General features: G+C 39.0%; 2 protein-coding genes and 1 non-coding gene across 4 annotated transcripts in view; 2 read left to right on the top strand and 1 right to left on the bottom strand.

The window, feature by feature from the left end:
- The window catches only part of KLHL2 (kelch like family member 2), a 115051-nt gene that overhangs the window by 18804 nt on the left and 68801 nt on the right, over positions 1 to 27446 (bottom strand). For both annotated transcript variants that reach the window (XM_030816294.1, XM_030816295.1), the window contains 3 exons: positions 9968 to 10077; positions 6549 to 6665; positions 4616 to 4765 (listed from right to left, as the gene is read on the bottom strand). In XM_030816294.1, the coding sequence (XP_030672154.1) occupies positions 4616 to 4765; positions 6549 to 6665; positions 9968 to 10077 (377 nt within the window). The remainder of the gene's footprint in view (positions 1 to 4615; positions 4766 to 6548; positions 6666 to 9967; positions 10078 to 27446) is intronic.
- LOC115836200 lies at positions 11126 to 11311 on the top strand. Its single transcript, XR_004031178.1, has one exon. It is a non-coding gene; the product is annotated as a U2 spliceosomal RNA (small nuclear RNA).
- Positions 24734 to 26557, top strand: LOC100602690 (glycerol kinase 3). Its single transcript, XM_012508132.2, has one exon. The coding sequence runs from the start codon at positions 24737 to 24739 to the stop codon at positions 26396 to 26398; it is 1662 nt and encodes a 553-aa protein (XP_012363586.1). The 5' UTR covers positions 24734 to 24736; the 3' UTR covers positions 26399 to 26557.

Genomic DNA, 27446 nt, shown 5'->3' with positions numbered 1-27446 from the left:
TTTTGGTAACTGGAGAGCAGAATGAATTTTAAGTCTTAAAAGAAGACTGAACATAAACCAACTATGTAATTTTTTTCAGGCCTGTTACTCTTCTTGCCGGGTGTGGTGGCTCACGTCTGTAATCCCAGCACTTTGGGAGGCTGAAGCGGACAGATCATGAGCTCAGGAGTTCAAGACCAGCCTGGTTAACAGCAAGGCCCCTTTCTCCACAAAAAATAACAAAAATTAAAAATTGGCCGGGCATGGTGGTGCACACCTGTAATCCCAGCTACTGGGGAAGCTGAGGCATGGGAATCACTTGAACCCAGGAGGTGGAAGTTGCAGCAAGCCGAGATTGCACCATTACACTTCAGCCTGGGCAACAGAGTGAGACTCTGTCTTACAAACAAACAAACAGACAACATTTTGGTTGGCCAGGCACGGTGGCTCACTCCTGTAATCCCAGCACTTTGGGAGGCCAGTGCAGGTGGATCGCTTGAGATCAGGAGTTCGAGACCAGCCTGGCCCAGGTGGTGAAACCCCATCTCTACCAAAAATATAAAAACTAGCCAGGCATGATAGTGCGCGCCTGTAATCCCAGCCACTTGGGAGGCTGAGGCATGAGAATCGCTTGAACCTGGGAGGCAGAGGTTGCAGTGAGCTGAGATTGCACTAATGCACTCCAGCCCGGGTGAAAGAGCGAGACTCTATCTCAAAAAATAAATAAATAAAATAAACATAATTAATAAAGAAAATATACAATACCCTCACCTCTGACCACCCAAAAACAGTGCGGGAGCAAGGTTGTAAAAATTACAGAATTGGGATGCATGTTAAGATAAACCTTGTATTTAGGGTTCTGTTCAAAAATTCAAAACTGCCCAAGAGACAATAGTTGAAAGAGTCTTAGATGATATATCTGATGAAGAATAATTTTTCTAAAATTTCAGAAGGGAACACTTTTTAAATTTTTTGAGAAATAACACTGTTATAGATTTCATAATCCTCAAAGTTTGAATATAAGATTTCTATTTCCATGCAATAGTTCACTTTTACACATTAAAATGAAGATGAAAAGGAAAACTGTGCTATTACATACAAAGAACAGTAGTAATATTTGTCCTTTACTCACCCAAGAGAGGGAAAGTGGGGTAAGGATTTGGGTCTCCAGGAATCAGGGATAAAGGAGACAAGGAGAATGTGCAATGGGGGGACAAGAAGGCAGGAATATTTATATAAAACCAAGAGACTGTGTCATAAACCATTGTGTGGCTACCAAAAGAGTTGCTCATAATGCTGACATCCCAGTTATCTGTAAAAGACACAGATATTTGAGAAACACCATACTAATTATGCTATGAAGGAACAAGAAAAGAAGACCTTTTGTAAGGAAAAGTTAAACGTAACATATTTGAAGAGGGCAAGGGGTAGGAGGTTAAGCAAATTCAGTAATCATCCTGAAATGTACGTCAATTAAACTTTGTTCTTTTTATTTTCTTTACCTATTAAATAAATATTAGTTGAAAATTAACTCCTGAAAAATCAAGTTTCCAACTGAAAATTTCAATAAATATACTGGGTAAAAATATTTTTAAAATATAATATATACCCAGAAATATGACAGCACTTATAAAAATATAGATTCCAAAGAGACAAGCTAACAAAATACAAAAGAAGCAAAACACACACAATTTTTATTATGATGTACAAATCCAAGGATGCCTTGTACAATCTGTTTATTGAGAAGCCAAAACTAATGTCTGAGATATGAAAAGAATCATTCATGCAAATTAAAAATCAGAGCCTAATATAAAAAGTACTAATTCACTCTCATGGTAAAATATTATCAAAACCTTGTAATTTCTTCAGCACGACTACCACATTTTGTTCAATTTGACTCATTATTACGATGATAAAAGGCATCATTACTATGAAACAATAAGCATAAGAAATTAATCTTTGCTTCATTCTTACCCAACTCCTTAGACTTAATCTGAACATAACAACTCTAAAATGACAAATGGTGGTGTTGGAAAATTGTTCATCACCAGCACCTTTTCGAAAATATGTGTGGATAAACAAACACACTGAGAAGGGATCATACAAGTAAACATGCAAAGTCAAAGCAACAGGGCTGCTCACTGCTATCCAGCAAGTCTGCTGCCCCTCCCGCCGCCCCGATAGAGCAGAATGAAAGAGAACCTCCAGGGACCCACATACCCAGCACAAAATAACAGCTAGAAAACTGAGAAATCTAAAAGTATAACACAGCTATAGGAGTCCTACTCCAAAACCACCACCAGAGTCCAGAAACAATGTAAACACAACACCACAAAAGAGAAAGTAAGTACTTGATAGGCTTTTACCGAGAACTCTAGAAGGTTTCAAAAATGACATGTTTATTCCAGAAATCAAAAATGAATTCATTTTCACTCTAAAGGTCTCTGCAGCATAGCTAAATATAGGAAAGTTTGAAGATGCCAGAAGAAGGAATATACAAGAAGAAATTCTTTTTTACAAATATGAAGTATTTAAAAAGTATTAAAGATATAGCACATTATTTAGAAGGAACTTGGAAAGACTTACATAAAATAATAAAATAAAATAAACGGCAACCTTAAATTTACTGCCAAGACTGAACAATTTTTATAAATGGATCATTGTGTAAGAACAAAAACTGACACCAAATAAGATGGACAAATATGAATTAATGAAGACTTAAAAGATGGGTACTTATAAAAGCAGGTGTAAGGGTATTTGAGAAATGTAAACACATATAAAATCAGCAGACCTGGCATGAATACTGAGGTATTAAGGGAACTAGCTAATGTACTTACTGAGCCACTTACAATTATTTCTGAAAAATCTCAGAGAACTGAGGATAGATCGGAAAATTTAAAGAAAGCAAATACCAAATTTTCAAACCAGGATAGGCAGTGAACACCCTGTAAATACACTTTGTTAAGTGATAATAATTCTGTGTAAAAATTTAGAAGATTTTGAGAAAAGCATTTGAACTTCTAGGGACCAATAAAATAACATGCAGAAGAATGTTTAAAAAGTCATGCCAAATTTGAATCCATTTGATCCTCAACCTCATCAGATGTTACATGCCAAATTACTTATTTTGGCTTAGATAATAATCACATAGAATGAAACTTTCCACAAATAGACTGTGTCAGTGGCTGGGTACTTCTAACAAGGTGCCACCAAGAGAGTTTTGAGATCAATTCTAAATTAAAATATTTGCTAACCATCTAGAAATTAAGTCAACAGCACCCTGGCAAATCTGCAGTTAGTTTTAAATTGAGAACTGCTGTTAGTAATAGGCAAAACAGAAAAACAATACCAATAGATTTGCAGCAATTAAAAATGTAGACTCCAAAGTAAAACTTAGAAAAATATTAAATAAATGTATTACGGTGAAATAATTTAAAAAACATAATTCAATGGAAAGGAGAGAGTAATAACTAAAGACGACATAAGAAAACAAGAGAGAACAGATTCTTATTTCTTAATCCAGCATTGCCCGAAACATACACAAGAGTTATAAATAAATACATAAATAAAGTCTTTATACTATGAGTCATTCTGATTAGACCACGCACAAAATGGTGCTTAAAGTATTGGTCGTACTATAAAGATGTAAACAGAGCAGAAGGAATTGCCAACAGAGACAGAAATGAGGGGTTATTTCATAAGAAAAATTGAATTGGTAAAATATGAATGGCCACAGCTAAAAAGACCAAGGTAGAATATAAACATTCACATAAGAAAATATGAACACGAGAGACATGGGAAGACATGGGAATGTATGCTGAAATGGCTACATATGATGTGCAAGGAACCATCAAATGGTATACAACAGGGAACAGCAATGAGATGAACTGAACAAGCTATTTTCTCATCCGTAGTTCTAACGTGTAATTCTGTGAAACTACTGGGTTTTCAGTTATTAAACAAATACCTAGCTTACAAAATAAATCTTTCTTTCTTTTATTTATTTTTTTCTTTTTTTGAGACAGAGCCTGTCGCATTGTTGCCCAGACTGGAGGGCAGTGGCACGAGCTCAGCTCACTGCAACCTCCGCCTCCTGGGTTCAGGTGATTCTCTGCCTCAGCCTCCTGAGTGGCAGAGATTACAGGCACCTGCTACCACACGTGGATAATTTTTGTATTTTTAGTAGAGCCACGGTTTCACGATGATGGCCAGGCTGGTCTCAAACTCCTGACCTCAGGTGATCCGCTGGCCTCAGTCTCCCAAAGTGCTGGGATTACAGGCACGAACCACAGCACCCCCGGCCTACAGAGAAACCTTTCTACCTGGTCTGATTTTTTTGGACTATAATTAGAGCTAATAAAACTCAGAGGGGACAAAAACCAGTTGTCTTCTGTTCCAGAAGAGTGACATCATGCAGTTTATAAAAATTAAACGGACCAAACAATCCCCACCCTTAACATATAAAATCAATAGAGGTTGAATTACATATACTACAATGCATTCTTAGGCACATTTTCTCTTGAAGGAAAACTAAAACAAACAATCAATCATGGAAATTCAAATGAGCAAAGTACTAACAGCTTCACTTATAAGCCTTTCGCATGAGGTAATAACAAGCATGAGCAACAGATCCTACTTTGGGAAGGTTCATGGGTGTCCTCAGCCGGGTCCGGACACTCTTCATTAATATACGCTGCTCTGTTGGCAGCAAATGATACTTCATTGCTTCAATGAGGTAATCTTTGCAAGCACTGCTATTCTTGACCAATGCTTCCTCTTCAACCCTCTGTAATAAGAAATCAGACACACCCCCTGAGGGTAGGGCTATTTCATAATTAAATTGCCAAAGAAAAAGAAGTAAAGGAGAGAAAAAAAGCAGTAACTATATCCTTTAGTTTAGTCTAAAAGTACATAAGGAAAGTTTATAAATACAACTAAGAGAAAAATAAATAAAACCCAAAAATGCTCAAGTATCTGGCCTGCAGAGAAAAACATACATAGGTAATAAAAAGAACTGCAATGAAATGATAAACTTCAATGTTAGCTATGGAATATGATGAAGTCTTCAGATATTATATCCACCTGTTTATCTTTAACCTTTAAGCCAAAAAGTAAGCAAAACAAGAAACAAAGCTTAGGTAATGCATCCTTCAGGTGAAGACAATACTAATAAGTTAATGATATCTTTTTCAAACACAAGTGGGCAAGTAAAATATCCCAAAAAGAGATTAGAAATAACCTTAAAGCAATGTACCTATAACACAAATAAATCTTGTACTGCCTAGCCTGACCTCAAACACAGGACAGGCTTTTGGGTTCGTTTTCTTTTCTCCTTTTTTTCGGGGGGGGTGGTGGCAGGCGGGAGAGTCTCACTCTGTCGCCCAGGCTGGAGTTCAGTGGCGCAATCCTGGCAAACTCCACCTGCCAGGTTCAAGCAATTCTCCTTCCTCTCCTTCTTGAGTAGCTGGGACTATAGGTGCCTGCCACCAAGTCTGGCTAATTTTTTGTATTTTTAGTAGGGATGGGGTTTCTCCATGTTAGCCAGGCTGGTCTCGAACTCCTGGCCTCATGCGATCTGCCTGCCTCAGCCTCCCAAAGCGCTAGGATTACAGACGTGAGCCACTGACCGCGCCTGGCCTTTTGGATCATTTTCTCAATACCAGAAGACCCATGATTACACAGATCACAAAAAGTAATGAGATTTCAAGAAATCCTAAAATGTTCAAATCTAATTTCTTAATTAATGATTCTTTCAATGGTTTCAATTATTAAAATAATGCTGAAATGTTCCTAGCAGGATTCTAATAAAAAAAGAGTAAATTTCAAATTATTTGGAGACCACTAAAGAATAATTTGTTCACATTTATTTCAAATAATGTTTTCCCTCAGCTTAGAAATAAAGACAGAAATCAAATGCATGCCACTATTAAATTACGAAGTAAAATTAAACAGTATTTGGGTCAAACCTCAAAATTCCAGGTCTGCAGGGGAATCAAAAGAGACTATCAAAAGAAAAAAACAGTAAAAAAGATGCAAAGCAATGACCGCCACAGGGACATTTACTTACATGTATTTAAATGACCACAAATACTACCTTGATAAGCTCTAGTACTTGCTTACCCAAATCAAAAATAGGGGCAAAAGCAAATTTCTAAGAACGGGGAATGGTGGCTGGGTGCGGTGGCTCACGAGGCCTGTAATCCCAGTACTTTGGAAGGCCGAGGCAGGTAGATCACTTGAGGTCAGGAGTTCGAGACCAGCCTGGCCAACAGGGCAAAACCCCAACTCTACTAAAAATACAAAAATTAGCTGGGGTTGTAGCATGCACCTGTAGTCCCAGCTACTCAGTAGGAGAAGGTACAAGAATCACTTGAGCCCGGGAGGTGGAGGTCGCGGAGAGCCGAGATGACGCCACTGCACTCCAGCCTGCGGGGTCCTTTACTGTCTTCTGTCCTGTACTCCACAGATCTGCATTCTACAGCTCTTATCACTGTTTGACAGGGATCTACATGCTGTCAGGCCAGTGACACAGTGCTGTGTGGATTCATATGTTTTGCATATGCATTTACCTGAACTAAATATTCCCGAGGAAGCAAAGGTAACCGTACATGTTCCATCAGTCGGGCCATAAACTCTTGCCTCACATCCTTATCGTGGTTCACCCACGCTATTACTGCTTCAAATACCTTGCAGAAAATATAGGAGAAGAAAAAACAACAAATGAGTTGTGTATCAAGGCATCTGGATAAAATATGAGACTACATTTTATATATAACTCTTGCTAAGACATCCAAGTTTAATTCACAGCTCAAATGTTTCCAAAATCCTGACTTGCAATGTACTTACAAAGCCATTCACCCCATTTCTTTTCTGTTCTTTTTTTTTTTATTTACCCAAAATGATAAAGCAAAGTGTTATTCTGGAATGAAAATCACGTATTTTTTTTTCTTTTTTTCTTTTTTTTTTTTTTTTTTGAGATGGAGTCTCACTTTTTCACCCAGGCTGGAGTGCAGTGGCTCAATCTCGACTCACTGCAAGCTCCGCCTCCCGGGTTCACACCATTCTCCTGCCTCAGCCTCTCCGAGTAGCTGGGACTACAGGCGCCCGCCACCACACCTGGTTAATTTTTTGTATTTTTAGTAGAGACGGGGTTTCACCATGGTCTCGATCTCCTGACCTTGTGATCCGCCCACCTCGGCCTCCCAAAGTGCTGGGATTACAAGCGTGAGCCACCGCGCCCGGCCGAAAATCATGTATTCTTATAAACAATTCATGTTTGGTTTTTTCTTCAGGTTTACAAACAAATGTTAGACCATACACGTAAATCGAAGGTTTGTACAATAGATCGACTCAGCTCTGTAATAGCAGAATATATTAAAATGTAGTATTTTGAAAATCTTTTTTACAAATTAAAGGGCATTATTTTTTACAATACGTAATTGTGAGAAAGCTAATAAGCTAATATGAAGACACCGTTTGTCTACATAATTTCCTTCTCAACTGATGAATATATCACTTAATAATCTTTAAAAGTTTGCAGGAAATGTTTGACAATATGCAAATGGATAACTGAGACCAAAAATAGATTATTTTGATCCAGGAATAAAGCAAGAAACTAAAAATAATGCACAATTAAACACTCTTCTTTAATTCATTCTGTCAACAAGTATTTATCAAGTGTCTCTACGTGCCAGGTGCCAGAGATTAAGTGAACAATATAGTCGGCCTTCTGGCAATTCTATCTAATATTTCTCAGTTCTGTCTTCTCTCCCCACTGCTTCTATCATCCCACATCAGAACCTACTGCTCACTGGTATGACTTCAACATCCTCTCATCTGGCCCTCACCTCATTTTTGGTCCACACTGCCCACCACCACCATGATAGCTAGTCTCCAAAGATAGCCTCCCAATAAACCACATTTCCCAGATCCATACCCTTATATAGTAACCTTCCACACTGAATCTAAGCTGGCCCTGTGTAACAAGTAGAGTATGGGGGAAGTGACACTGTGTGATTTCTGAAGGTAGGTCTTAAGCAGCCTCACTATTTTTACTCTGCTTTCTTGAAATGCTCATTTAAAGGAAGCCAAATGTCATACAAGAAGTCTGGCTACTTGAAACCATCACACCGTGAGAAATCCATGCAAGTTACAGAGAAGAAAAGAGGGGAGAGGAGGGAGACCTAGAGAGAGACCAATCAACCCTGAGCCCCGGAGCCAGACAAAAGTGAGTGGAGGAGCCACCTTGGACATTACAGACCCATAAGATGCCATGTGCAGAAGAACTGAAGCTCCAGATCTGTGGCTCCAGTAGAACCATGCCAGGTATCTCCAGGCATCTGGGTCACCTTAGCTGAGGTCTCATACACTGTGGACCAGAGACAAGCTGTCCCTATTCTGTATGAATTCTAACCATAGAATTGTTAGCATAAAATGGTTATTGTTTATGCTTTTACATTTGGCCATGACTTGAGTAGCAGCAGAAAACCAGAACAATCCTCATATTTCTATAATGCAGGTTTTAGCATGGTTTTCTCCTCTTGCTTGAAACCCTTTTAAGGCTCATCACTACAATACAGTTAATTTTCTTTAACATAGCTGAGAAGATATTTTATTATATCATCTTCCCATTTTATCTTCCACCAATGTCTCATATTCTAAACTCCCATCATACTGAACACATTGAATACAATTACTCTTTCACACCTCTTTACATTTGTATATTCTGTTTCTTCTACCTGGAATGCCCTCTGCATTCCCACCCATCCCTATTTCTCTGGCAAACTCAGACTCATTTTTAAAAGACTTGAAATATACATCTGAACCAAGTTGAACTACCATCCCCATCTCTATCCCATTCCTGGAAAAGTTAAATGCTCCTAAGGCACCCTTTACAGCATTCTGTAATCAATTATTTACTCTACTGGTTGTCCCACTAGTCTATGAGTAACAAATTCTATTTTGCTAATCTTCTCTTCTCTAGGAGCCCATGGCAGTGTCTGGTACATGGCAGGCACTCAATACATGTCTATTAAGTATGAAAGTAATGTCATCTTCCTCTGTATTTCTAGGATGCTAAGATTATATATGTCACAAATGCTTTCACATTTTTTAATACTGTAAATATTAGAGTAAATGTGTCTTTTACCCCCAGGTGAAATGAATATCCTTAAGAGAATCAGAATTTACACAACTTGAAATGCAAAGCACACAAAGGAGAAACTCAAGTTTCATTTCCTCTAAGCACAGCTTTTGTGCTCTGATTCCCATGTGCTACAAAACCCACCCAAGGAAAAACAGCCTACTAAAAGGAGCTTCTCTCTCCAACTATATGAAAAGTGCAGGTGGATGACAAAGGTAATCCAAAATGTGGAGAGACAAAAGACTACAACCAGAAGCAGTAGCTGCACAGAGAGGGAGGGAGAGAGGGAGGGAGGCAGGGAGGCAGGGAGGCTGAACGGACTGGCAGGGGTGAGGTATTATGTCACAGGAAACCAATCTAAAGGAAGGTGATGATCAAGAATGTTCAGTCTAGAACTACCAAAACTTCGCCATCCTAGGTAACCTCTTTCAACTCAGAAGACAAGGAAACTAATTTAGTGACAAATAGTATGTTCACATCATAATTCCTATAGGCATCGAATTGTAGGAAGAAACTAGTTTCCAAAAAAGCATTTGTTTTAGATAATGTGCGCAAGCTCTTGCTGTGGAGGTCAAGTACAAAACTGTAGTGGCTAAAAATTTAGGGAACCTCCCACAAAGTGAAGACCGGGAGTAATTTACATAGACAATCAACAAGTCCTGAGTTTCTTTTTTTTCTCCTGGAATCTTTTCCTGAAGTAACTACCTGAGTTTCTTAACTTCCAGTTGAAACATCACTGGCTGTCACTACACATACAGGATCACAAAGCTACAAAAAAAAAGTGAAATTTAAAAAAAAAAAAAGGGAAAACATCACTGCACACTGGGAAAAGAAAAATATCCTTACCTTCTCTTCTGAAGAAATGGTAAGTTTGTCGCTTGAGATTAAGCTGCACACTTGTTCGATGCCAAGATTGAGAAATTCTTCACTAAGTACGACATCCGCAAAATGTTGCTCTGTTTGGGAATTAAAAAGAAAATCCACTGACATCAACATTCCATTATCATAGTTTCAAACTGCTTAAAAAAGGTTTTTCTTAATTTAATCTAACTTAAGAATGAGAAAACCAGTTGCACACCTCCAGGCAAGAACTAACAAGACAAACCCAGACAAACTCAGAGACACCTGGGGATGTACCTTCAGTGATTTGTTTACACAACAGCACAGTAGCAGTGCAAGTAGGGAAGCTGCCTTAATATACACGAACTTAGTTGAATCACTCTTGTTTTACATGGTGGTATTTTAGGCCTAAAAAATCTATTCCTTATATGGTATGACACCATCAGTACTTAAATTTGTAAAACCTTTTGATTATATAAATCAGATAAAGAACATGATGTCATATTGTCATATCCTACATGTCATATCATGTGAAACATTAGAGGGTTGTTCTTTATGGAGTAAGGAAAAAAGCCCTGCTTTATTTGGAAACTAAAGAAATCTCAAATGCTAGTCAGTCTGAATATATGACCAACATTTTTTTAAAATAAGAGAATTGGGCCGGGCGCAGTGGCTCACGCCTGTAATCCCAGCACTTTGGGAGGCAGAGCGGGTGGATCACAAGGTCAGGAGATCGAGACCATCCTGGCTAACACGGTGAAACCCCGTCTCTACTAAAAATACAAAAAAAAAAAAAAAAAATTAGCCGGGCTGGTGGTGGACACCTGTAGTCCCAGTTACTCCAGAGGCTGAGGCAGGAGAATGGCATGAACCTGGGAGGCGAAGCTTGCAGTGAGCTGAGATCGCACCACTGCACTCCAGCCTGGGTGACAGACAGAGCAAGACTCCGTCTCAAAAAAAAAAAAAAAAAAGAGAGACAGAATTGGTTTATGATATAGACAGCTCTGAATTCTAAATAAATAGTTTATTTCAGGATCAAATTCCAGGATTTTATGCCTCAACCCATTTCTAGAAACTTGTAAAAACTTAGTAATTCTTAAATACTTACAAATATTTTTTCCCTTGATTTCACAAATATGGCCACTCTTCCCAAGGGGAAAAAAGATCGCTTCTTGGCCTTTTAGCTAAGATCAAGTATAGTATCTGTTCTTATCAGTTTAATATCCGATATGTCCTCCATCCAAGGGGGGAAAAGACTATCAGTGCAATGATTGAAAAACTTACAAAGAACGAATCTTTTACAAAATAACCTTTCTTGTAAATCCACCTCACAAGGGAAGGTGGTGGTTTGGGCTGCAGATTCAGACATACCAGGGTTGAATCCCAGCTCTGCCACATGCTAGCTTGTACAACCTTGGGCAGTTATGTAATTTCCCTAAGCCTTGGTTTTCTCATCTGTAAAATGAGGATAATAAAAATAATAATAAGATTGCTGTGAGGATTAAATAAGCTAGTGGTTTATAAAGCACCTAGAACTGTGTCTGTAGAAAGTAAGGATTCAATAATTTAGCTCTTGTTAATATTATAAATTCTAAAGTAAAATTTTGCTAGAAAATCTAGGTTAATTTCTAGGTCATCACAATGAACCATATTTATTTCACCTTATAAAACTCTTATAAATAGGGTTTATAAAACTGTTTTATAAGGTGAAATAAAAGATTCATTTCAAATATGTATTTCTACATACCACGAAAAGGAACAGTTGGCTTCCCCTTCAATGACATTTGAAAACTAAAATCTGCATTTTCATAAATCTCATGAAACACTATTCAATTTACAAAAGGTTGGCAGGGCATGGTGGCTCACACCTGTAATCTCAGCACTCTGGGAGGCCAAGGTGGGCAGATTACCTGAGGTCAGGAGTCCAAGACCAGCCTGGACAACATGGTGAAACCCCATCTCTACAAAAAATACAAAAAGTAGCCAGGAACGGTGGCACACACCTGTACTCCCAGCTAATTGGGAGGCTGAGGAGGCAGGATTGCTTGAACCTGGGAGGAGGAGGTTGCAGTAAGCCAAGATCACGCCACTGCACCCAAGCCTGGGCAACAGAGTAAGATTCTGTCTCAAAAAAAAAAACAAAAAGTTCACCCCAAGGTAACTATAAAAATAATAAGCAGCTCTAAAATGTTTGTATTTACAAAATTTTTTGAAACTCAAAAATTTTTTGACACACAATTGTTTGAAACTCAGACTTGACCAAGCAAGGAATTGCACTGAAATAAATATGAACTTGAAGATGTAAATGACAAACACAGTTGGATCTCCATATCCACAAGTTCTACATCTGCAGATTCAACCAACTGGTAGTTCAACCAACCTCAAATCAAAAATATTAGAAAAAAATACAATAAAAAACAACTATAGCACATACACTATATTAGGTATTATAAATGATCTAGAGATTATTTAAAGTATATGGGATGCCGAGCACAGTGGCTCACACCTGTAATCCCAGCATGTTGAGAGGCTGAGGCAGGAGGATTGCCTAAGCAGAGGAGTTTGAGGCTGCAGTGAGCTAGGATCACACCGCTGCTCTCCAGCCTGGGCAACTGGGTAATGGCTTGTCTCTTTAAAAAAAAAAAAAAAATTAAAAATAAAGTATACAGGAGGATGTGCGTAGGCTGTATGCAAATACTACCCCATTTTATATAAGGGACTGGAGAACCCATGGATTTTGGTACCTGTTGGGGGTCCTAGAACCAATACCCCATGGATGTAGATACCAAGGAATGACTGCAGATCGACACAACAGAATAGAGAGCCCAGAAACAGACCCCACAAAAACACAGGAAACTGATCTGTGACAAAGAAGCAAAGGCAATTCAATAGAGAAAGAACAGTCTTTTCAACAAATGATGTTGCAACAACTGAACATCCATATGCAAAACAGTAAATCTAGACACAGACTCCACCTCTCACAAAAATTAATCAAAATGGATCAGCGACTTAAATGTAAAACACAAAACTTAGCTTCTAGAAGATAACATAGGAGAAAATTTAACTAACCATGGGTATGGCAATGACTTTTTACATATAACATCAAAAGTATTATCCATGAAAAAAAAATGGTTAAGTTGGACTTCATTAAAATTAACAACTTCTGCTCTGCTCTGCAAAGGATGCTCTTAAGATATTAAAAGACAAGCCACAGACTGGGGGAAAATCTTTGCAAAACACGTTATCGGACAAAGGACTGTTACCTAAAATATAAAAAGAGTGTTTAAAGCTCAACAATAAGAAAATAAACAACTCAACTAAACAATGGGCAAAAAGATCTAAATGGACACTTCACCAAAGAAGACATATACAGATGGCAAATAAGCATATGGAAAGATGCTCAATATTAATTTCATTAGAGAACTGCATACTAAAACATCAATGAGATACCATTTACATATCTATTAGAATAGCTAAAATCCAAAACACTGACAACAACAATTCTGACAAGGATGTGGAATGACAGGAACTTTCATTCACTGCTGGTAGGAAATCAGTTTGGCAGTTTCTTCCAAAATCAAACAAACTCCACCCCCTGGGTTCAAGCGATTCTCCTGACTCAGCCTTCTGAGTAGCTGGGATTACAGGCGCCTGTCACCTCGTCTAGCTAATTTTTCTACTTTTAGTAGAGACGGGGTTTCACCATGTTGGCTAGGCTGGTTTCAAACTCCTGACTCAGGTGAAATTCCAGGCTCAGCCTCCCAAAGTGCTGGGATTACAGGCATGAGCCATCGCACCCAGCCGGATTATAGATTTTAAAAAGCCATCATGATTAATTGCAAAAGTACCTTCTATATCTAAAATATAATCCCACTAATTCCTGACTTTACCAGAAGTTTACATAAAATTAGAAAGTTTTCTTTATATACTAAGAAAAAAGGGGAAACTTTTTCAATAGTTGATTTTGTTTTTTAAAGACTGAACATATTTAAACAAACAAACAAAAAACAAGGTTCTTTATATTAAAGAGTTCCAAAGTAGGCCGGGCGCAGTGGCTCACACCTGTAATCCCAGAATCCTGGGAGGTTGAGGAGGGTGGGTCACTTGAGTCCAGGGGTTCAAGACCAGCCTGGACAATATAGTAAAACACCATCTCTACAAAAAATTAGCTGGGCATGGTGGTGCATGTCTGTAGTCCCAACTACTTGGGAGACTAAGGTAGGAAGATCACCTGTGCCACTATACTCCTGCCTGAGTGACAGAGTGAGACCCTGTCTCAAAAAAAACAAATAAAAAAAGAGCTCTAAAATATTGAGAAATAAATTCATTTTAATGAAAAGCTGGCAAACAGCATATAAATTTAGAAACATTTATGAATACCAACTTAGAAATTCAAACAGAAAACACAGTAGTCACTGAACAAAAGAGAAGCTAACATAAATCTTTCTATCCGTTATAAAAATATTTTCACCTTCAAATGTATGTCTATAGTGATTTTGGGTTAAGCTTCTTCTGTATATTTTAAATCTGAATTGAAGCAAGAGATTGCTGGCCTCCTTATGCTTTTCATGAGGGGAAAGAACTCTCTAGTGGTAGCAAACATAACTGAGAGAACTTTTCTATACTGTGACTACATGTTATCTTAGTCTCTGCTTCACTGATCAGAAAAAAATGGACTTGCTAAAAAGCCAACTTGGTGGTGATTTTTTAAAAGTCAGCAATTACATAAATGTAGAAGGGCACTGGTAAACTCTATCCAAAACCAAGTCTGGGATCTAAATTCATTGTGTATTCTTTCCTAGTGTATCAAAGAAGGTTAAGAGGGCAAGGAAAATAGTCAACTATTACAACTTTACTGACAAAACCATAACACAGCTGTCACTCAAACAAATACCACCCCTTCACCATTTACCAAAAAAAAAAAAAAAAAAACCCCAAAATTAGCCTAAGAGTGAAGCAGAAATGTTCAAATTGAAAGTAACTTTCATTGTGAACATATACATGTTTTTAAATACTTCCAATTCTCAAATACTTTTATTTTCTATTGGAACAATCCCTCCTCCTTAGAAAAATTTTTAAGTATTGATATCTAATGTTTACATTCTTATACTGAACTTTCTTTGGAAAGGATGTAGTTAACACATATGGAGCATTATTAAAATATAGAGGGCACTATTTGGCAACATCTGGAGTAAATTAGTTTACTTTAGGGCCTGCCTTTCTTCTATTTATATTAACTGTATATTCCGTCAAGTGTTCTACAGCATTAACTGATAGGCAATTTAATGAGATTGTTGCTTGTAACACACTTCCTAAGGACCCAACACTTCACACAGTCAGGAAGCACTAGATGACTGGCAAAGTCACTCTAAGGCATGCATGGAAAATTCTACAGGAAGAAAGGCAAGAAGGCTAGTGCAGCTCACCTGTTATTTTATATGTTCTTGATGCAAATCACTATTAGTCTCTCTGGTGCTTAGTTCATGACATTAAATGCTCTTATATTACCACTAGTACTAATAAAAATGATATAACATGAACATTCCTTCCCCGGCCTCAAGCCACAAAACTATGAAGATCAAAGTTAAAAAAAAAAAATGCAACAACCCTATTATGAAACAGTATGCTATTTCATACTGCTGGTGGGAGTATAAATCAGCACAATCTCTACAGAGAGCAATTTTGAAATCTCCTACAAATATACTTGACCACTCATGAAATGACACACTCTGAGTTATTCACTGTAGCACTGCTTGTTATTTAACAACTACAAAAGAGAGTTCATCAGTAGACACTAGTTTAAAACATAGTATATCCATACAATGGAATATTCTACATCTGTAAAAATGAACAAGGAAGCTCATAATATGAAAAAAGCTTTAGGAAATACTGTCAGCTTAGAAAGGACGCAGGACAGATGTGAGAACACATTTTTTCAGTGGCTAGATTGTTTGTTATATGAACCATGTGAATGGATTACTTATCCTCTCCACGCAAGAAAATAAAACAAAACCGAGAAACTAATAATAGTGATTATCTTTAGGGGGGAGAGAAATGAGGAACAAGGGTGAAAGGATGACTGTTTCAATGTATACCTTTCAAATATTTTTAAATCCTCATGTATATGGTAAAATGATCTTTGACAAGAGTGCCAAGACCACTCAATGGGAAAAGAACAATCTCTTCAACAAATTGTGCTGGGAAAACTAGACATCCACATGGAAAAGAATGAAGGTGGATCATATACATCATACACAAAAATTAATTCAAAATGGACTAAGGATCTAAATGTAAGACTCAAAACTATAAAATTCCTAGAAGTAAACACGGGGGAAAGTTTCGTGACACTGGATTTGTCAATGATTTCTTGGAAATGACACCAAAAGCTCAGGCAACGAAGACGAATGGGACTACATCAAAGTCAAGAGTTCAGTGCATCAAAGGACACAATAAAGTAAAAAGGCAACCTGTAGAAGAGGAGAAAATATTTGCAAGTCATGTATCTGACAAAGAGTTAATATCCAGAAGATAAAAATATCTCCTACAACTCAACAACAACAAAAATCAAATAACCCAATTTAAAAGTGAGCAAAGGACTGGAATAAACGTTTCTCCAAAGATGATATACAAATTGCCAATAAGCATATGAATAGATGATAGATGTTCAACATCACTAATCATCAGAGAAGATACAACTCAAAACCACAATGAGATATTACCCCATACCCACTAGGGTGGCTACTACAAAACAAACAAACAAACAAACCAGAAAATAACAATTGTTGGCAAAGACATGAAGATACTAGAAACCTCGTGCACTGTTGGTAAGATTATAAAATAACGCAACTATTATAAAAAAAAAGCATGGAGGTTACTCAAAAAATTAAAAGTAGAACTACTGTATGATCCAACAATCCCACTTCGGTGTATATATCCAAAAGAATGTAAAGCAGGGTCTTGAAGACATATTTGTACACCCATGTTCACAGAAGCATGACTCACAACAGCAAGAGGCAGAAGCAGGTATCCACTGATTAATGAATGGATAAATGAAATTGGTATATACATACACTATATACATACATACAATTCCTTAAAAAGGAAGGAAATCCTGTCACAATGCAACATGGATGAAGCTTGAGAACATTATGCTAAGTGTAGTGAGCCAGTCACAAAAATAAAAAAATACTGTATGATTCCACTAATATGAGGTATCCAAAGGAGTCAAATTTATAGAAACAGGAAGTATAATAATACTTGCCAGGGACTAGTGGAAAGTGGAAAAGACGAGTTGTTTAAAAGGTACAGAGTTTCAGTTTTGCAAAATGAAGACGTTCTAGAGATCTGTTTCACAAGAAAGCAAATACTTACACATAACACTACTGAGTGGAACACCACTTAAAATGGCTAAGGTGGTAAATTTCATGTTATATGTTCTTTACCACTAATACTTTTAAAAGTTTATAACCATTTGAAAACACTGGTGATGAAAATTAAAAAACAAAAACAAAACAAGGAACTAGATCCAACTACTTTACTTCCCCAGTGAGAAAGGAAGTGTTGCTATAGACAGTCAATGCATGTCACTGTCTTGACTTCAGTGGACAAATACCTGCTCTGCTAAAAAAGAAAGATCACTGGGTTAACATCCCTATGTTTGGCCGCTGTCCTACCTTGTCAGCCTCCACACCAGACTTCTCAAGAGCAGACCTTAATTCTGAAGCCTCTGTGTGCTGATGCACACTCACATCTTTATGTTATGGCATAGCCTCTGGCTCAATTTTACCTTGAAATAGTTCTTTGGAAGTCTTTTTCTTGGCATTAGTCCTTCTCAATCTCTCTGCTGATTTTGACCTTAATGGCCTCCTCTACTGGTTAGGATTCTATATATTTTTCTACCTTTCTGACCACTCAATCTGCCTCCTTTACCTCCCTAAAACTAGGTATTACTATGGTCCTACCTGCCTTGAGCCTCCTTTTGATTCTCCACTTGTTCTGTCTTAACTATCTCATGTACATTATTGTCCACAGTTATCTTTATTACTCTAATATTGTTGCTCCCAGATCCAACCTCTCCCCCAAACCCCAATGTTTGAATTTCTAGCTGTTAGTCTCCACATGAATATGATCTAATCGTCATGGCCCTTTTAAACAAGACAGAGCCACCCACACACCATGAAACCAGTACCACATACAAGCAGTCCTCTAGAACCCTCACATTAATTACGACCTTAGGCCACTCACCTTGGCCTGTTTTGAGCTCTATGGTCTGACTTTTCATCATGGTGCATTTTTCCAGTGATGCTTTGCTTCACACTTTGGCCTGATACTTGATAAAGATTCTCTGTATCTGCTGATATTCCTCTCAACATAAATCAAGTTCTTCCTCTGGCCAAGCTGTCTTTGGCTACTGTTAAACATCTTGCCCAATCTGAGAACCTTTAAAATGATACTGCACTTCACTGCTGGCTCTCCCTCAAGCAAACAAGATGAGGATATACCTATATTTCAAACCGTTTCAGTGCCCTCCTCCAGACACCTGATGGACCTCCCGTGTTCCCTTTGTGTCCTAATGGCTTCACTCTGATTCCAAGGCTGAATGAAGTCTTAGTCACAGTCATTCTTGCCTCCCTCCCTCTCTTTTATTATGTGATAAAAACAATAAAATTTACCACCATAACCATTTTTAAGTGTAAAGTTTAACAGTGTTAAGTATGTCCACACTGGGCCAGGCACAGAGGCTCACGCCTGTAATCCCAGCACTTTGGGAAGCTAAGACAGGTGGAACACCTGAGGTCAAGAGTTCGATACCAGCCTGGCCAACATGATGAAACCCCGTCTCTATTAAAAACACAAAAATTAGCCAGGGATGGTGGCGGGAGCCTGTAATCCCAGCTACTTGGGAGGCTGAGGCAGGAGAATTGCTTGAACCCGGGAGGCAGAGGTTGCAGTGAGCCGAGATTGTACCACTGCACTCTAGCCTAGGGAACAAGAACAAAACTCCATCTCAAAAAAAGTAGTATATTCACACTGTTATGAAAAAGATCCAACATTTTCATCTTGCAAGTATGAAATTCATTAAATAACTACCCTTTCCCTCGTCATCTCACTTTTTTAACCCCTAATGTGAATTGTTTCATAAACCCTGTTAATTCTTTCTCAGTAATTCCATAAAAATCATAAGATTTAATGGTATAAGGGATCTGAAAGGTCACCTGACACATCTTCTATATTATGTATGCGTAACCTCAAAAATTTTCACAATAAATGGTTATCTGGCTATAGTTTGCACACATCAACAGATGGCAAGACAGTCATATCATCCTTGAACACTGATAAGGTTTGGCTCTGTGTCCCCATCCAAATCTCATCTTGTAACTCCCATAATTCCCATGTGTTGTGGGAGAGACCCAGTGGGAGATGATTGAATTATGGGGGCAGGTCTTTCTTGTGCTGTTCTCATGACAGTGAATGGGTCTCATGAGATCTGACGGTTTTAAAAATGGGAGTTTCCTTGCACAAGCTCTGTTTGCCTGCTGCCATCCATGTAAGATGTGACTTGCTTCTCCCTACCTTCCACCATGATTGTGAGGCCTCTCCAGCCATGTGGAACTGTTAAGTCCAATAAACCTCTTTCTTTTGTAAATTGCCCAGTCTCAGATATGTCTTTATCAGCAGTGAGAAAATGAACTAGTACAGTAAATTGGTACCAGTAGAGTGGGGTGCTGCAGAAAAGATACCCAGAAATGTGGAAGCAACTTTGGAACTGGGTAACAGGCAGAGGTTGGAACAGTTTGGAGAGCTCAGAAGAAGATGACAGAAAAATGTGAAAAAGTTTAGAAGTCCCTAGAGATTTGTTGAATGGCTTTGACAAAAATGCTGATAATGATATGGACAATGAAATCCAGGCTGAGGTGGTGTCATATGGAGATGAGAAACGTGCTGGGAAATGGAGCAAAGGTGACTCTTGTTATGTTTTAGCAAAGAAACTGGTGGTATTTTGTCCCTGCCCTAGAGAACTGTGGAACTTTGAACCTGAGAGAGATGATTTAGGGTATCTAGCAGAAGAAATTTCTAAGCAGCAAAGCATTCAAGATTTGACTTGGGTGCTGTTAAAGGCATTCAGTTTTAAAAGGGAAACAGAGCATAAAAGTTTGGAAAATTTGCAGCCTGACAATACAACAGAAAAGAAAATCCCATTTTCTGAGGCAAAATTCAAGACAGCTGCAGAAATTTGCATAAGTTACAAGGAGCTGACTGTTAATCACCAAGACGATGGGGAAAATGTCTCCAGGGCATGTCAAGAGAACTTTGCAGCAGCCCCTTCCATCACAGGCCCAGAGGCCTAGGAGGAAAAAGTGGTTTCATGGGCCAGGCCCAGGGTCCCTGTGCTGTGTGCAGCCTAAGGACTTGGTGCCCTACGTCCCAGCCACTCCAGCCACAGCTGAGAGGGGCCGACACAGAGCTTGGGCTGTAGCTTCCAAGAGTGCAAGCCTCAAGCCTTGGCAGCTTCCACGTGGTGTTGAGCCTGTGAGTACACAGAAGTCAAGAACTGAGGTTTGGTAACTTCCACCTCGATTTCAGATGTATGGAAATGCCTGTATGCCCAGGCAGAAGTTTGCTGCAGGGGCAGGGTCCTCATGGAGAACCTCGGCTAGGGCAGTGCAGAAGGGAAATGTGGGGTCGGGGCCCCCACACAGAGTCCCTACTGGGGCACTGCCTAGTGGAGCTGTGAGAAGAGGACCATCTTCCAGAACCCAGAATGGTAGATTCACTGATAGCCTGCACCATGTGCCTGGAAAAGCCGCAGACACTCAACACCAGCCCCTGAAGGCAGCCGGGAGGTAGAAGCTGCCCAAGACTGTGGGAACCTACCTCTTGCATCAGTGTCACCTGGATGTGAGACATGGAGTCAAAGGAGATCATTTTGGAGCTTTAAGATTTGACTGCCCCACTGGATTTCAGACCTGCATGGGGCCTGTAGCTCCTTTGTTTTGGCCAATTTCTCCCATTTGGAATGGCTGTATTTACCCAATGCTTGTATCCCCATTGTACCTAAGAAGTAACTAACTTGCCTTTGATTTGACAGGCTAATAGGCGAAAGAGACTTGACTTGTCTGGGATGAGACTTTTGATTGTGGACCTCTGAGTTAATGTTGAAATGAGTTAAGACTTTGGGGGACTGTTGGGAAGGCATAATTGGTTTTGAAATGTGAAGATATGAGATTTGGGAGGGGCCAGAGGTGGAATGATATAGTTTGGTTCTGTGTCTCCACCAAATCTCATCCTGCAGCTCCCATAATTCCCATGTGTTGTGGGAGGGACCCAGTGGAAGATGACTGAACTATGGGGATGGGTCTTTCCCATGCTGTTCTTGTGATAGTGACTGGGTATCATGAGATCTGATGGTTTTAAAAATAGGAGCTTCTTTGTATAAGCTCTCTTTGCCTGCTGCCATCCACATAAGATATGACTTGCTCCTCCTTGCCTTTCACCATGATTGTGAGGTCTCCCCAGCCATGTGGAACTGTTAAGTCCAATAAACCTCTTTATTTTGTAAATTGCCCAGTCTCGGGTATGTCTTTATCAGCAGCATGGAAACGGACTAATACAAACACTTACTATTAGAAGTTCTTCTGTACGTTGCTCTAAAATCTTTTTCACTCTTATTTTGTAACACTGATAATTCTGCCACTACAATAAACAGAACAAGATTAACTAATCTGTCTCTTATGAAATTCCTCAAAATCTTACAGAGAGCATTATATTTTCCCAAATTGTCCTTCAATGGTCTGTACAGTCCTATGTCCTTCAACCACTGCTTGCACAACATGATTTGGGGTCTTCATCATCATCCTGGCTATAAATTCAGGGCTCTAGTGCATCAGTCTCTCTCAAAACACTGAAGCTAAAAGTAAACTCAATTTCATAGCTATGGTCTGATCTGAACAGAACAGAACAGGATAATCACCTTACGCCTTTCTGGACACGATTACCTAATTGGTTCCCATTGAATATGCCATCAACTAAAAGCCTAACATCTTTGCATTAGTTTGGTTAATATAAGCCTAACACAACACAGCCAAAGTGAAAAATTCTTCCTTTTCAGTGAATGAATTCTTTCTCAGCCTACTGTATCTCAGTAAGGTACAGTAAAAATCAGCAGCTACTGCACACTGGCTATAAATATGCACACACTAAAATGTACCCACAAAGAATTTACCAAAAATGTAATGCTAAAAGGCAGGTCATCTCAGAGTTTCATCTGTTTCCTCTACTTATACTCAGAGTTAGTTCCCATACCTATGATCTTGCTTCATTCACCTCCTCTCTATGTTCATTACCCTAGTTCTAACCTTATTACCAACCTCAATTATTGCTTCCAAACCTTTCACCCACATATTGACAGGTCATTTTGTTTATGGATCATAGCTTGTGACATTAGTAGTTTACCTTCAGTAGTTCACCACTGGCCACTGAATAAAGCCCAACATAGTTATACTGACATTTAATCATCAGTTTCTTCTCTCTAAACAAATACCGTAACTGCAATAGGGCACAATTCCAGGTAGTAAAGACTACGCCATCAATATGCTATATATGTTAAACACATAAACTACACACACGTAATGTATAATATACATATGCATCCTTCCATATATGTATATGGAATATACATTCCATTCCTTCCATAATGAGCATATATGCTCATTACTCTCTAAAGCAATTGAATTTTTCTGTTTCCCTCCAGGAAATAAAATAAGCTAATCATGAAATGAAAGACAGTCCCTAGAATTTGCCATACCAGGTCAAGAGAGAGCATCAGGGCTGGGAGCGGTGGCTCAGGCCTGTAATCCTAGCACTTTGGGAGGCTGAGGCGGGTGGATCACAAGGTCAGGAGATCGAGACCATCCTGGCTAACACAGTGAAACCCTATCTCTACTAAAAATACAAAAAATTAGCCAGGCGTGGTGGTGGGTGCCTGTAGTCCCAGCTACTCAGGAGGCTGAGGCAGGAGAATGGCGTGAACCCGGGAGGCAGCACTCGCAGTGAGCCAGGATCGCACCACTGCACTCCAGCCTGGGTGACAGAGCGAGACTCTGTTTCAATAAAAAAAAAAGGCATCAGGTTAGGACCCTCATCCCAAATAAGTGTAATAAAATCAACAACATAAGTCTCAAGTGTTATGTTCTGTTTTGTATCCTGTAATAAGGTACAAAGTACCCTTTGTATTTGATTTCTAAACACCAAGTACCTTTTGGAACAAAATTAAAATGCCATGATGGGTCTCCACAATTCCTCTATACTCAATGCAGAGTCCCATTTGAGAAGTGAGGGCAAAAGTATGAATAACAATAGTATCTTAGATCCACAAGCAGCTCATCCCTAACAGACAAAGTGATTTTGGGAAAATAGAAATATCTCTGGTCTTCATTTTCCTAATTAATAAAATGAAAGTGTTAGACTAGATAACTGCGAAGATTTCCTATAACATTAATACTCTGTGATTCTTTGACTTTCAACACTATTAATCTTTAGGAGAAAAAAAACCATATATGTCTCCAGCAGTTCTATTAACATAAGGCAGTTTTAATGAAACCTGAAAACACTTAACTCATGTAAGCTAGAAAAAAAACCTGTCAACAAGGCACAGCAGAGACTGCATGTAGTTTACTAAGGAATAAAGAGGATCATAATGAATGCATGAATATACAAATAATTAACTCTTTCAAGAAGCATCATTTGAGTTGGCATGACTTCAGCTAAAAAGTGCTGTGTATCAAGTGCTTTCACAGTTCTCCAAAGGAAGAATCTTCTGTATCAGTAAATTAACATTGCAATAGACCCTTGAATAATCAGCATCTATTCTTTGGCATGCATATTCCATGGCTAAGGCTAGTAATACTATTATTAAAACCACTCACTCAACACAAATTTCTTTCAAGAGGGCAGCATTCAAATCATGAGCTTATTCTAACCGATGTTTATTCCAAGGAGTGATTCCTAGCCTAAATTATAGAAAGGTGGGCAAATGATTGAAGTAAATTTTCTGTAGAAGAAACTGTTATAAAAACTGGTTTTACAGAGAATAACGCATATTCCAAATATACTTAGTTAGGGTGTGAGTTTATTGTTACTGGACTATAAAGTTAGATTATAAGCAAGGGTTAAATAGTACTGAGCCTGTTATCTGTCACCCACAACAGTGTGGGCAATGCCAGGCACATAAAGAGGATAGCTTTGAAATGACTGACTACTGGGTCTAGGCTGAACGGCGAAGAGTTGGCTGGAAGAACAAGGGCCAAAGAGCACAGATTTATGAAGAAATACAAGAGAATGAGAAGGCACACATCTAGTCCGAACCAAGGTGGGGACCCCAGAGTTCTAAATACCAGAAAGGTCCAACAGACCCTGGAAGTGTAGTCTAAGGTGATGAATGGGTTTGTGGGGGGAAGATGATGGTCACAAGGAGCTATGAAGAAGGAGTCTCACGTGAGCCAACAGTATAGATTCTGAAGGCGTTGATGGCAGGAGAAACAAAATACACAGGGAAAGATAATCTCAGTGTTCAAGACAGAAGTATGCCTGGAGGCCAAGAGAGAAAATGAGCTGCAGAGAGAATGCAGTAGCCTGCCGGCCAGCCGGTAAAGAAGTGAGGCTGGTTCAGCGGACGTGCGCGGCCTCGCTCTTTGGACTCGTCACCCGCCCCTCCCCCTCCCGCCGCCGTCACCCAGGAAACCGGCCGCAAACACGGGCTGACCTGAAGCTGGTTTCATGGCAGCCTCAAAGAAGGCAGTTTTGGGGCCATTGGTGGGGGCCGTGGACCAGGGCACCAGTTCCACACGCTTTTTGGTTTTCAATTCAAGAACAGCTGAACTACTTAGTCATCATCAAGTGGAAATAAAACAAGAGTTCCCAAGAGAAGGATGGGTGGAACAGGACCCTAAGGAAATTCTACATTCTGTCTATGAGTGTATAGAGAAAACATGTGAGAAACTTGGACAGCTCAATATTGGTATTTCCAACATAAAAGCTATTGGTGTCAGCAACCAGAGGGAAACCACTGTAGTCTGGGACAAGATAACTGGAGAGCCTCTCTACAATGCTGTGGTGTGGCTTGATCTAAGAACACAGTCTACCGTTGAGAGTCTTAGTAAAAGAATTCCAGGAAATAATAACTTTGTCAAGTCCAAGACAGGCCTTCCACTTAGCACTTACTTCAGTGCCGTGAAACTTCGTTGGCTCCTTGACAATGTGAGAAAAGTTCAAAAGGCTGTTGAAGAAAAACGAGCTCTTTTTGGGACTATTGATTCATGGCTTATTTGGAGTTTGACAGGAGGCGTCAATGGAGGTGTCCACTGTACAGATGTAACAAATGCAAGTAGGACTATGCTTTTCAACATTCATTCTTTGGAATGGGATAAACAACTCTGCGAATTTTTTGGAATTCCAATGGAAATTCTTCCAAATGTCCGGAGTTCTTCTGAGATCTATGGCCTAATGAAAGCCGGGGCCTTGGAAGGTGTGCCAATATCTGGGTGTTTAGGTGACCAGTCTGCTGCATTGGTGGGACAAATGTGTTTCCAGATTGGACAAGCCAAAAATACATATGGAACAGGATGTTTCTTACTATGTAATACAGGCCATAAGTGTGTATTTTCTGATCATGGCCTTCTCACCACAGTGGCTTACAAACTTGGCAGAGACAAACCGGTATATTATGCTTTGGAAGGTTCTGTAGCTATAGCTGGTGCTGTTATTCGCTGGCTAAGAGACAATCTTGGAATTATAAAGACCTCAGAAGAAATTGAAAAACTTGCTAAAGAAGTAGGTACTTCTTATGGCTGCTACTTCGTCCCAGCATTTTCGGGGTTATACGCACCTTATTGGGAGCCTAGCGCAAGAGGGATAATCTGTGGACTCACTCAGTTCACCAATAAATGTCACATTGCTTTTGCTGCATTAGAAGCTGTTTGTTTCCAAACTCGAGAGATTTTGGATGCCATGAATCGAGACTGTGGAATTCCACTCAGTCATTTGCAGGTAGATGGAGGAATGACCAGCAACAAAATTCTTATGCAGCTACAAGCAGACATTCTGTATATTCCAGTAGTGAAGGCCTTGATGCCCGAAACCACTGCACTGGGTGCTGCCATGGCGGCAGGGGCTGCAGAAGGAGTCGACGTATGGGGTCTTGAACCCGAGGATTTGTCCACTGTCACGATGGAGCGGTTTGAACCTCAGATTAATGCTGAGGAAAGTGAAATTCGTTATTCTACATGGAAGAAAGCTGTGATGAAGTCAATGGGTTGGGTTACAACTCAGTCTCCAGAAAGTGGTGACCCTAGTGTCTTCTCTAGTCTGCCCTTGGGCTTTTTTATAGTGAGTAGCATGGCAATGTTAATTGGAGCAAAGTACATCTCAGGTATTCCATAAAACCTACCAACTCATGGATTCCCAAGATGCGAGCTTTTTCCATAATGAAAGAACCCAGCAATTGTCTCTTTTGCAATGACACCATTCATAGACTTTCATTTTATTTATAAGCCACTTGCTACATGACCCTCCAAGTAGACCTGTGGCTTAAAATAAAGAAAATGCAGCAAAAATAATGCTATAGAAATATTTGGTGTGTGTGTGTGTGTGTGTGTGTGTGTGTGTGTGTGTGTGTGTGTGTGTGTTTTAACATCCACAGTTAAGGTTGGGCCAGCTACCTTTGGGGCTGACCCCCTCCACTGCCGTAACATCCTGCTCCATTCCCTCTAAGATGTAGGAAGAATTCTGATCCTCACCATTGGAATCTTCCATCAAACATACTCAAACACTACTGGACCAGGATTTGAGTTTCTGCATGACATATACTTGATTAAAAGGTTATTACTAACCTATTAAAAATGAGCAGCTCTTTGCTTTTAACAGGCACCCCAAAAGTCTTCTTTTCTACATAGTAGAAGATGGCAACACCTTCACTGAATTTTTGAATAGAAACCTCTACTAAATTATTAAAATAGACATTTAGTGTTCTCATAGCTTGGATATTTTTCTGAAAAGTATTTGCCAAAACTGAAATCCTTCCGATATTTTCCATGGTCCCACTAATCATAATGACTTTCTGTCTGGATCTTATAGGAAAGGATACTTTTTATTTCTTCCATCTCTATTTTTTACTTTGTATGTATAACATATATGCCTATATATTTTATACACTGAGGGTAGCCCATTTATAAATTAAGAGCACATTATATTCAGAAGGTTCTAATAGGGCTGGTCTTAAGTGAACCACTATGTATATAAATATGTTGGAAAACAGCTGTATACATTTTTGGGCAATGGTTATGCATAATATTTACCAGGAGAATTTTTTTCTTAAAGAGCCAACATTTAAAATTTATGTTTTATGTCCATAAAATATACTTTATTGTGACTTCAACTATATTTCTTATCCCTTACATTTTTATTTAATTGTCTTAGCCTAAAAAAAGAA

The sequence above is a fragment of the Nomascus leucogenys genome, chromosome 7b (assembly GCF_006542625.1).
Source record: "Nomascus leucogenys isolate Asia chromosome 7b, Asia_NLE_v1, whole genome shotgun sequence".
NCBI classification, from domain to species: domain Eukaryota; kingdom Metazoa; phylum Chordata; class Mammalia; order Primates; family Hylobatidae; genus Nomascus; species Nomascus leucogenys.
Note: the sequence above shows the minus strand (reverse complement) of the source record. Positions and strands in the feature narration are given on the sequence as shown.